This window comes from Grammomys surdaster, unplaced genomic scaffold (assembly GCF_004785775.1).
Source record: "Grammomys surdaster isolate TR1022 unplaced genomic scaffold, NIH_TR_1.0 315357, whole genome shotgun sequence".
Classification (NCBI taxonomy): Eukaryota; Metazoa; Chordata; class Mammalia; order Rodentia; family Muridae; genus Grammomys; species Grammomys surdaster.
Window position 1 is genome coordinate 1 of NW_021626567.1, and position 11,560 is coordinate 11,560.

Consider the following 11,560-nt stretch of genomic DNA (forward strand, 5'->3'; position numbering starts at 1 on the left):
GCATACTGGAGTTCAAAGTCGGCCTGGGCTACAGAGCACAGCACACATCTTTAATCCCAGCACTCAGGAGGCAGAGGCAGGTGGCTCTCTCTGAGTTTGAGGATGGGTTGGTCTACACAGTGAATTTCAGACCAGAGAAAAACCCTGTCTCACCGGGCGGTGGTGGTGCACGCCTTTAATCCCAGCACTTGGGAGGCAGAGACAGGCAGATTTCTGAGTTCAAGGCCAGCCTGGTCTACAGAGTGAGTTCCAGTACAGCCGGGCTACACAGAGAAACCCTGTCTCAAAACAAAAAGAAAAAAAAATTATAAAACCCTGTCTCAAAAACAAACAAGCAAAGATTAACAGAGTGAGTCTCACAACGGCAGAAAAACGACCAGAACACAAGACTTCAGAACCTATCCTGGCACTCTGCCCACTGTTGCCAGCCTCCTTCAGCAGAGAGGGAGACGCCCACCACCCACCGTCAGTCAGAAGGATGATGGCGTGACGGATTTCCTGCCAGGCAGAGGACTCCATGCCGAGACGATCCATCTGGTTATTCATCATGTAGTAGACACTGTTGAGAGCCTCGTAAATGTTAGTGCCAGTGGCATTCTCGTGATCTAGAATGTGCCAGAAGAAAAATCTCTTGGAAACAAAAAACCTCTGCCTGCCACCTGGGAACGGGGAACTCTGAGAGACCGCCAGAACCGCAAGCTATCCATCCGAGTTTCTAATAAACCCTGATATTTTGCACGTCTTTTCAAACATTTTGGTTTTTCTACCGTAGAAAGAACCAGATACGATGTCTCACATCTGTGATCCCGGCACGCAGAAGGCAGAGGCAGGGGGATCTCTGTGAGTCTGAGGCCAACTTGGTCTACAGAACAAGCTGCAGGCCAGCCTGGACTACACACTAAGACTCTGTCTCAAATATTAATTAATTAAATGGAAATGCTCGTTGCACAGACGTCCATCTCAGGCTACTACAAGTTCCCAAGATCTAAACATGGAGCGTCTGAAGAGTTTATGGTGTTCCAGCTGTTTGCTGGGTGCCGGGGATGGAATCTAGAGCCTCAAATGTGCTAGGCAAACCTCCTGCCAACCGAGCGTCATCTTCAGGCCCGTCCCCTCTTCGGGCTCCTCCCCCTCTTCTGGCCCCTCCCCTCTGGGATCGCCCTATGGCGCTTGCTTCACCCTCTACTGTCCACCTCACCCAGTGGGGGACAGGCAAACCTTTGTAGCTGATAGAGTCCAGAATGGCGATCACCTCCATGACATTCCGAGATCTGTCACTCAGGACCGACATGACGACTTTGGGCCGAGAGGCGAAGGTGATGATAGCTACGCTGACCTTTATCTCAAAGCTAAAGATCTGCGGAGGACGGGAGACAAGCGGTAAGGGGCGGGTGCTGCAAAACTTAACAAGCGCAGGTCCAAGGGGCGCAGAGAGCCTGTACTGAGCCTGACAGGAAAGACCCTTAGTGGGGAGCCCAGCCTTGAAGAAGCCAAGGAAATGACCCATGCCGAGCTTGTGTTCTGGACGACCCCTCCTCATTTCAGCCCCACATAAGCTCCACTTCCCCAGGAGGGGTGGAGGAGGGATTGTGGGAGGGAGTGACCAGGGGTGGAGGAATGAGCGTGATGAAAAGTGAATAAGTAAAAAAAAAAAAAAATTAAATTATATTTAAAAAATACAAATTGGGACAGAGCTGAAGAGATGAAGCAGCCTGGCCATGGTGGCTCATGCCTTTAATCCCAGCACTCAAGAGGTAGAGGTAGGCAGATCTCTGTGAGTTCAAGGCCAACCTGGTCTCCAGAGAAATCCTGTCTTGGAAAGAAATAGAAAATCCGAGGTCATTCTGAACTACATGAAAAATTGTCTCAAAACAAACAAAATCAGATGCGTGTCTAGCAGTGCAGCTCAGCGGTAGAGCACATCTTTGGCGTGAATAAAAGTCTAATATAACTGGAAGAAAAAACTATATATATGACCTATTGTTAAATATAAACTTTTTCAAATTGTTGAGCGGGGTGTGATGGCCCACACCTCCAAGCCCTTTGGAAAGGCAAGTAGATCTTTGTGTTAGAGAACAGACTGGTCTACAGAGAATTCCAAGATAGTCAGGGCAATGTAGACAGAACTTTTCTTAAAAAAAAAAAAAAGAGGAGGGGGAGTTGTAGCTTTCTCTCTCCTCCTTCTGAAGCACACACTCACATGTGTGCATCTGTGTGTGTGTGCACACACACACACGCATGCACGTGCACCTCTCTTAGTGTCTCTGCCTCTGTACTGAGAACTCAAGGAAGCCGCTCCCACACCCAGCAGTCAGAGCCTCCCATCTCCCTGGGATTACAAACAAGCCTATGGCTTCTGACATTTAATTCAGATTCCAGAGATCTGAACTGAAGTCGTGGGGCACCTGCCTTTACACAGAGCCACTTCCCCAGTTCCCCCAGTCCTTAGGTCCTTCCTTGGCTTCATGCAGTCTGAGGCTAGCCTTAAGCTCCTAAAATCCTCCTGCCTCTACCATACGTGGCTTGAGATATGAAATTATTGGCTTGATTAAAAACTATAATTATTCAACAGGAGTGTCAGATTCTTCTGGTACACGCCATAGGTCATCTCTATAACTCTTTGGACACCACAGCTGTCGATGATGAATTCCTGAGAGTACACGGCTGAGCTTGGCTCCTGTGTTGTCTCCTGGGACCTGGCCCAGGGCCTCCTACACAGTAGGTATTCCTAAACCTTTATATCATAAAGATATGATCCTATACACTGAACTCATGGTTCTGGTGGCCTGGGGAGACTTCTAGAAGGAGGTGGACTGACTGGGGCTCTAAGCAAGGGAGGAGAATCAACGGGGCTGAGAAGCCACGTTGCTCTTGGTTTCTGACCCTGTCCACCATGAGTGAGGCGCTCTCCTTGAAGATGTCAAAGTCTTTTTCTGACACACTCTGCGAAGCATCAAGCAGCAGATAGAGGTTCAGGTGGCCCGAGCGCTGGATTTGGATTCTACGGCCCAGATTTTCTGAAGCAAACAAGAAACAAGATATCAGAGGCCCAGCCTCACCCTATGTTCTACCAAGGGTCATCTAGCCTCCCAGGTAGCTTGCCTCGCTCCTGTTCCATCCTGGCTCCTTGTCCGATACTCACTTGTCCTCTGCTGGATGGGATTGGTGGCTCCAAGCAGGTTGGTGAAGGAGGTGCCTAGAGCAGATACTACATCCTCAGGGAAGTCGTAAGAGTATGATTCTGTGGAAAGAGTCACATTAGGAGCAGCCAGGACCAGGCCTGGGCATGGAGGCCTAGGAGGACATTGAGGGTACTCACGTCGGCAGATGGGTTCCGACCCACTCCACACTCCATTGCTCTGACACTCGCGCTCTTCAGAGCCGGTCAATACCAGATTTGAGGAGGAGCAGCGGTAACTGACCTTGTCCCCAAGGTCAAAGCTCGAGCCCGTCCGAACTGTGCCCACTGAGATGCCCGGGTCAGGGCAGTGGCTAGCTGCAAGTGAATAAAGACGGGTAAACAGGACCTGGAAATGTCTGCCAGTCTGATTGCCCTTGTTTGCAGGACACATTCTTCCTTCTTCTTCGCCCCCTAAGCCACCAGGACTGTCAGAGTGGAGTGTGCGAGAGACCTTAAATAACCCACAGCACTTAAATTCACGTTCTCAGCCACCCACTGAGCACCCCAGGCCTGACCCAGGCATCGGGTGCATTTTATCAACCACTGGGCAATCGCCACACACCATGAGAACGGTCAACTCTCAACCTAGAGGTGATTCCAGATATGAGGGGTGATGTGGAGCAGAGAGAATTCTGCTAAACATCTGGACCACCACTAAACATCTGGATCACCCACTAGGGAAAGCCTGAGTAAAAAGGAGGTTGGCCATGTATCACTCCGGAGGATGAAGCCGGTGAGAGTTGGTTCCTGAAGCCCCACTCTCCACAGCCCCAAACCAGACATCACTCAAATACCTAACAGGAAGAGGACAATGAATAATACTTTATAACGCATTCATAACAGAATACTATGCGGTACAGAAAAAGGGCCACAGACTCTCGTGACAACATCCATAACTTCCAAAAGGACAGTGCTAAGCGAAGGAAAACAAGACAAGCACAGGAGAGGCAGCTTCACGAGAGGTTAGGAGCACTGGCTGCTCTTCCAAAGGTCCTGAGTTCGAGTCCCAGCAACTACATGATGGATCACAACCATCTGTAATGAGATCTGGTGCCCTCTTCTGGGTTGCAAGCATACATGCAGGCAGAATGCTGTATCCATAATAAATAAATAAACCTTAAAAATATGTTTAAAGGAAGCGAGATATAAAGGTGCACATTCCCGCGTGACTCCATTTGTATGAGCATAAGAACAGGGCAAGGCTGGCAAGATGGCTCAGTGGGCAGGACCAGCTCCTACCAAGCTGACAACCCGAGCCCCATTGATATCAGGCCCTTTGAGTTGTCCTCTGACCTCCACACCCCCGCCATGGCATAATCATGCCTCTCCCAAGAACACATGATAAACAAGCAAATAATACATAAAGTAAAGTAAATAACAGGTAGACTTCATCTGAAGTTGGAAGGGGCTGCCTTGCGGAAGGAGACGGGAAAGTTTCCTGCAGTGTGGGCATGTCCTCGCTCCAGGTGCCATTCCAGAGGTGGACTCATGTATAAAAACCCCTACTCCGGGCCAGTGAGATGGTTCGTCAGATAATGGTGCTTGATACCAAGCCCGAGGCTCTACCTTTCATCCCTGCTGGAGCCCAAATGTTAGGAGAGAACCAACTCTTGAAAGTTATCCACAGATATCCATGCTGTGGCACACGTGTGCAAATGCGCGTGTGCAAACACACACAGATAAATAAATAAATGTTTTGAAGGAGAATCTCCTTGTGTAGCCCTACCTGGTTTAGAATTCTCTACATAGACCAGGCTAGCCTCAGACTCAGAGATCCACCTGCCTCTGCCTCCTGAGTGCTGACATGAAAGGTGTGTGAAGCTAAAAGAATACTTTTTTTTTTTTTTTTTGGTTTTTCGAGACAGGGTTTCTCTGTGTAGCCCTGGCTGTCCTGGAACTCACTCTGTAGACCAGGCTGGCCTCGAACTCAGAAATCCGCCTGCCTCTGCTTCCCAAGTGCTGGGATTAAAGGCGTGTGCCACCACCGCCTGGCAGAAATACATATTTTTAAATTTTTCTACTATGGAGTTTGGAGTACAGCTCAGTGGCACAGTGCTTGTCTGGCATTCCAGAAACCCTGGGTCCTACCTCCAGTCTCACACACAAATTGCATGCTTTAATACAGGGAGATCATATGTCAAATTTAAAACAGATTATATTTATGTCTGAATAAACAGCAGTTTGAGAAAGACTCAAGGGAATGAGTAAGGTGTCACTGTCCAGGTATCTGGGAGAGGGGTTGGTCCTGCTACCTAGGGGACACTGCTTTCTGTGTGATGGAGAAGCTGGGCGAGGTGATACAGGAAGACTATCAGCAGGAGTTCAAGGTCAGCCTGTGTATGAAGCTAGCCTGGGCTGCTTGAGACCCTGTGTTTATAAAACAAAGTGGCTCCAGGGGATCCCAGGAGGCCACTTCTCCCCAAACACCACTCGTAGGGCTAGAAAGTATTTGAGGGTCACCAGGTTTCAGCATCTGTTCAGGGAAGTCAGGAAGGTTTTTATCTTTTTAGTATTTTGTTTGAGACAGGGTTTCTCTGTGTACTCCTGGCTGTCTTGGAACTTGTTTTGTAGCCCAAGTTGGCCTCAAACTCAGAGATGCCTGCCTTTGCCTCCTGAGTGCTGGAGTTAAAGGTGTCTGCTACCACTGCCTGGCTATTACCCTTTTTAAAATATTATTATGATTTATGTGTATTTCTGTGTGAAACCAGACAACAGTGGGTCCCCTGGAGCTGGAGTTGCTGGTGGGTGTGAGTCCAGTGTGCTTGCTGGGAACCTAACTCTGGTCCTCTGGAAGAGCAGCAACTGCTGTAACTGACGTCTTGACAGCTACACTATTCCCATTTTGCAGGTGTAAAAACTGAGGCACAGGAAGGGTAAGTGACCTGTCCAGAGGCTATCTAACTCAAAGCATCTGGAGCCACACCAAGATCCAGAGGCTGCCCTGAGCCTAACACACAGCTGTTGGTCTCTAGCGGGTCTTGTCTGCAATACTTCATGGAAGACAAAGTGTTGTCATTTAGAAAAGCTGACTGACCAGGCTCATGCCTGATAATCTGAGCACTCCAGAGACTGACATTCAGCGAGTTCAAGGCCATCCTGGGCCCCAGAATGAGCTCCTGGGAGAAGTGGGCCTCCCAGGATCCCCTGGAGCTACTTTGTTTTATAAACATGGGGTCTCAAGTAGCTCAGTTTAGCTTCAAAGGAAGGAAGGAAAGAGAGGGATCGGGGAGGAAAGGAGGAAACAAAACTGAAAGGTTTGTCGAGCCGGTGAGTCAGATATGAAACCTAGACAGTCTCCCAGCCGGTCAGCGATGTGTGGCCCACAGTCTCAACCTACCCCAATCAAGATATATTACTGAGCCACCAAGAACACTAGGCTCTGTCCCCACAAAAGCTTCTGGGGCTGCAAGTCCACCCCAACCCCCATACCCCCCAGCACACTTACCCCCATTGTCACACACAGCTGTCTCTCCATCCCACAAGCCGTTGGGGCGACAGTACCTCACAGGCGAGCCCCGCATGGTGAAGCCATACTCACACTCGAAGCTCAGGTTGCCACCCACAGGGTAAGACCCCAGCCGAGGGAAATAGATGCCATTCTCAAAGGATGCAGGAGCTGGGCACCGAACAGCTGGAGAGAGAGAGAGAGAATCTGAGCAAGAGCCGAGGGTGGCTGACACCAAGTCTACGTGTGGGGGAAGGGTCTTCTGTTAGGACCCAAGACGGTTAGCTGGTTGTGAAAACACGGAAAACTGATGTGGTGACAGCCCATAATACTAGCACTTGGGCAGCTATGGCAGGAGGGTCATAGAAGTTCAAAGGCCTCTAGGCTATACAGTGAACTTGAGGCCAACCTAGGCTGTATAGCTAGACCCTGTCTCACAAACACAAGTAAGAGAGGTTGGGTGGTGCACACCCATAAACCCGGCACTCAAGAGGCAGAGGCTGGTGGATCAATTGCTGCCAATTTGGGCCAGCCTGGGCTACAGCATGAACCTGTCTCAATGAACCCAAAAGCCAAACCCGGTGGCTCCTGCCTGTCAAGCCGGTCCTCAAGAGGTGAGAGGGGCAGAAACAGTGCAAACTCGTCCTCAGCTGCACAGTTAGTTCAAAGGTCACTTTTGAAAGCAATGGTCTAAGTTAGCAGGTACAAAACAAAATTAATTAATCAAAAACGGCAAGGAAAAAGAACTCAAAAGCAGAGAGCTGGGCAAGGAAGACTAAGACCCTAATTTCTGCTCCCAGCACCAAAAGAATCCCCAAAGTAGACTGAAACACAAGATTTTAGGCAGTTGATTGAATACTGTCAACTTAAAACAGTTCACCCTCCTCAAGGGCTGTGGTCACCCCAGTCTGTCACCAACAACATTTGTGGTTTTAGGGTGCTCTGGGGCGTTCAGCACCCATTTAGAATGGTCAAACAATCCTATAGTTAATGTTAGCTTTAAAAAAAAATGTCCTTACTAAGTAGATAGTGGACTTTTTCTGGTTTTGTTTGTTTGATGGATTGATCTGGTTTTTGTGGTTTTCTGGGGGCCTTTGTTGGCGTGGGTTTGTTTTTTGGAGATAAGGTCTCACTTTATGGCGCTGGATGGCCTAGAACTCAGTATATGGACCAGGTTGCCTCCCTTCCTCCCAGCTCCCTCTGCCTCCCAAGTGCTGGAATTTAAGGTGTGAGTCACCACACATATTCTCTCTCTCTCTCTCTCTCTCTCTCTCTCTCTCTCTCTGTCTCTGTCTCTCCGTCTCTGTCTCTCTCTCTGTCTCTGTCTCTCTCTCCGTCTCTGTCTCTCTCTGTCTCTCTCTCTGTCTCTGTCTCTCTCTGTCTTTCTCTGTCTCTCTCTCTGTCTCTCTGTCTCTGTCTCTGTCTCTCTCTGTCTCTCTCTCTGTCTCTGTCTTTCTCTGTCTCTCTCTGTCTCTGTCTCTCTCTCTGTCTCTCTTTCTGTCTCTCTGTCTCTCTCTCCATCTCTGTCTCTCTCTGTCTCTCTCTCTTCTCTGTCTCTCTCTGTCTCTCTGTCTCTGTCTCTCTGTCTCTCTCTGTCTCTCTGCCTCTCTCTGTGTCTCTGTCTCTGTCTCTGTCTCTCTCTCTCTCTCTCTCTCTCTCTCTCTCTCTCTTCCTGGAGAACCTGCTGCAAATAGAAGCCCTGGGCTGACACTGGTGGACACTCTCCAAAGCCCAAAGCCCAAAGGGACTCACGTTTGCAGACCGCTTTTACCATCCGAGGGGCTCGAAAGGATCGCAGGGTGGGAAGTGAGCTAGGTCTTGGTGTCTGCCACTCTCCGTTGCTCTGGCATCGCCTCCAGGCTGGAGACGGGTACATGCCCAGAGGGCAGGAGTAGACGAGCAGGCTCCCAGGGGCCCAGCCATGGCTGAGGGTGAAATTACCGCCAGTGATATTGACATTCTGAGAGCAGGAGAGGACAGCCAGGCCTACGGGTGTGGGAAAGACCGGGGCAAAAGGAAAAACGGGCCAGATGAGAGAGGAGCAAGAAGAGGTTATCCCTTTGACTTAGACTGGACCTGGCAGCACCTGCCACACCCACAGGGCCCCAATAACCCCTTTCCCAGTCTCCTACCTGGGCCCAGCTGCAGCAGGCAGAGGAGAGCCAGCAGAGGGGCCATGGTTCCCAGGACAGTAGACCCGAGAGCCAGGGAAGAGAAAAGGTCATCTGACTTCCCCGAAACCACAGCTGGTTAAGTAGGCTCAGAGACTGAAAACACGGGGAGTGGCGAGGGATGGAACTAGGGGAGAAAAAGAGAAAGGAACTGCCAGGGATTCGGGACTCAGTTTTGGGGCAGGACCTTTGCCCCAACACACACACACTGAAGCACATTTGGTTTTGTGTGGATTATGTTAAGCACACAAACCCACAAGCCCTGAAAAATGTTTTTATTTATTTTGTTTGAAGTTTTTTGAAGTTAGCCGCATGGGTCTGGTTCCCTGGCGTCCGTCGGGTCTTCCCCAGGATAGCTTCTGAGGAATCGAAACTGATCCTTTTACCACTTCTTGGCATGTAGGAAGATTCACATTCTTTCCTGGGTCCTTCCCTGAAAATAAGATAAAAAGAAAGTCAACAGTTACTTGGAAAGTTGGGAAGAACGCTTAGGAGAAAAAAGCTGGTTTTTTTGTTTGTTTGTTTTTTATTTTATTTATTTAATTTTTTATTTTTTATTGGAACATCCAGCAGATAAAATTCCCAAGTTGCAAAAAATAAAAATTAAAATTAAAAAATGGGGTTATGTCGGGCAGTGGTGGCGCACGCCTTTAATCCCAGCACTTGGGAGGCAGAGGCAGGCGGATTTCTGAGTTTGAAGCCAGCCTGGTCTACAGAGTGAGTTCCAGGACAGCCAGGGCTATACAGAGAAACCTTGTCTCAAAAAAAAAAAAAAGAAAAAAAGAAAAAATGAGATTAGTATTCAAAAAAATAAACAACATTTTGAAGTTTGAGATACACTTTTATTTTTTGAAAAAAGAAATTTTTTCATAGATACTATTTTGATCCTGTTTTTTCCCCTTCTGAGACAGGGTCTCATGTATCCCAGACTGACTTAGAATTTCTAAGTAGCTGAAACTGGCCTTGAACCCTGATCCTCCTGCCTCTGTCTCCCAAGTGTGGACATTACCAACACTGACTACCACACTGGGCTCCCAGCTATGGAGATTTTTTTGTTGTTCATTTGTTTGCTGCTTTTTTTTTTTCAACAAATTTATTGAGAACTGCTAGGACCTAAGCCCAGCAAGAAACAGAAAAACCAAAGGAAAACAGTCTCCATTCTCAACAAGTTCAGTATGGAAATAGAAATACAGAACAACACAGGTAATAATCGCCTTAAAACAGGAAAACAAAAAACAAACAAAGGCTACAGTGTTCAAAACCCTGGAATCAGAACTAACCAGGCAGGGCAGGAGAGCACAAGCCTCTACGCAGGGATGAGCTGGGGTGACCATAGAGAGGGGTTCTTGCCACACACAGCACATCCCCCTCAGTCTCCAGCTCACTGGAGGCTGGCCCACTGCAGGGAAGTATAGACCACCTTCCCATCAGGCTGAGGGGAGCAGAGAAGCAGGGTCTTTCTGACACTGGTTCCCAGGCAGCCTGCAGAGACCAGGTCCTGAAGTGGGATGGGGTCCTCGGCAGACCAGCACTGAGCAAGGTAGTGAGCGTAGAAACGCAGCGGGTCACCAGGATAGACCAGGAAGCCACCACCAAACTTTCCAGCTGCGATGAGGAAGAAGCCTCTCTCCCATAGGTCCCTGTAGATGCTATAGCACAGCTCGTGGGCAGGATGGCCAGCATGGGGCCAGTCTTTGGACTGCACACGGCAGTCCAGAGGCTTAGCTTTTACAGGCTGAGGCCTAGCAGTGGCCAGCTGGATAAGCAGGGCTGATCTGGGCAAAGGAGTCGCCCCATTTGAAGGTCCTGGTTGGGGCGATGAAGAATCTGCTCCCTCCTGCTCCGCAGAAGCCTGGCCATCATCATTACTGGTCTCACTCCCTTGGGCAGCTTCACTTCCACCGGCTTCTTGGCCTTCTTCATCTGCCCCTGAATCCTGTTCCAGCTTCTGCTTCTTGACAGCCTGGCCCTCTACGATCTTCTCTAGGAGCTCCTGACGCCGGGTCTCTCGGGCCTCGGCTGCCAAAGTGCTCTGATCCTGGAAACTCTGCTCTTGCTGGTGTTTGAACGATGCTAGGGCCAAGCCATGGTTGCGGGGATCCGGACGCTGGGCGCTGACTAGGGTCACAGCGCCTATCTCAGCCAGGAGCCGGGCTTCTTCAGGCACCAGCAGAGGCGGAAGGCCCAGGCGCGAGTTCTGGCGGGGCCCACGGGGCAGAGCGCCCACCGTGCGTCCCCCGACTCCCAGGCGCTCCCGCAGCGCCTGCACCTCCACCACCAGCATCTTCCTCCATGCCTCGAGCTTGAATGACGAGTCTCCCCGAAGGAATCCAAAGCTGAAAGTCTGTGTCTTTCCGAACGCTGAGCTCCAGGTCCCCTGTTTGTTGCTTTAAAGACAAGGTCTTACTATGTAGTTCTGGCTGTCCTGGAATTTCTCTGTAGCCCAGGCTGGCCTCTGCCTCCCAAGGGCACAGGCCTGGCCCCAGCCATGGAGAATTAAACCTGATGTATTTGCCTCTTTGTCCCTCCCAAGCCTCTGGGCATAGTTGCTTTCCTTGTTACTGTAACAAGAGCAAGGGGAGCACCCTCCTGGGATCACCACCACCTCAAGAAAACCTGTCAGATCAGCAACAAGAATACCATTGGTTTCTATTTCTGTAGTTTGTATGCATGTCGGCAGGCACGCTTCTGTCTGTGCCTCTGGAGGTCAGAGGAGAATCATGGGTGTAATTTCTCAGGTCCCGTTCACCTTTTGTATGAGAC

At 49.7% G+C, this 11,560-nt stretch overlaps 2 protein-coding genes across 2 annotated transcripts; both read right to left on the bottom strand.

Annotated features, from left to right (window-relative positions):
• Nucleotides 1-464: 464 nt before the first annotated feature.
• Nucleotides 465-8,953, bottom strand: LOC114616313 (complement C2-like; the record flags this gene model as incomplete). Its single annotated transcript, XM_028761809.1, has 8 exons — nucleotides 8,759-8,953; nucleotides 8,379-8,612; nucleotides 6,627-6,812; nucleotides 3,320-3,496; nucleotides 3,143-3,241; nucleotides 2,884-3,017; nucleotides 1,219-1,357; nucleotides 465-605 (listed from the first exon to the last, which is right to left on the bottom strand). Coding segments are annotated over exons 1-8 (1,156 nt in total), but the record flags the coding sequence as incomplete, so codon positions are not given.
• A 1,189-nt stretch (nucleotides 8,954-10,142) lies between these two features.
• On the bottom strand, nucleotides 10,143-11,081 carry LOC114616309 (tRNA-splicing endonuclease subunit Sen34-like). Its single transcript, XM_028761800.1, has 2 exons — nucleotides 10,367-11,081; nucleotides 10,143-10,279 (listed from the first exon to the last, which is right to left on the bottom strand). Exons 1-2 carry the CDS (start codon nucleotides 11,079-11,081, stop codon nucleotides 10,179-10,181), a joined length of 816 nt encoding a protein of 271 aa, XP_028617633.1. The 3' UTR covers nucleotides 10,143-10,178.
• Nucleotides 11,082-11,560: the final 479 nt, after the last annotated feature.

Coding starts and splice junctions, on each gene's coding strand:
- LOC114616309 (XM_028761800.1), bottom strand. CDS start 11,081: ATGCTGGTGGTGGAGGTGCAGGCGCTGCGGGAGCGCCTGGGAGTCGGG. Junction 10,280..10,366: donor TGGCTTCCTGGTCTATCCTG/GTGACCCGCTGC, acceptor TGGTCTCTGCAG/GCTGCCTGGGAACCAGTGTC.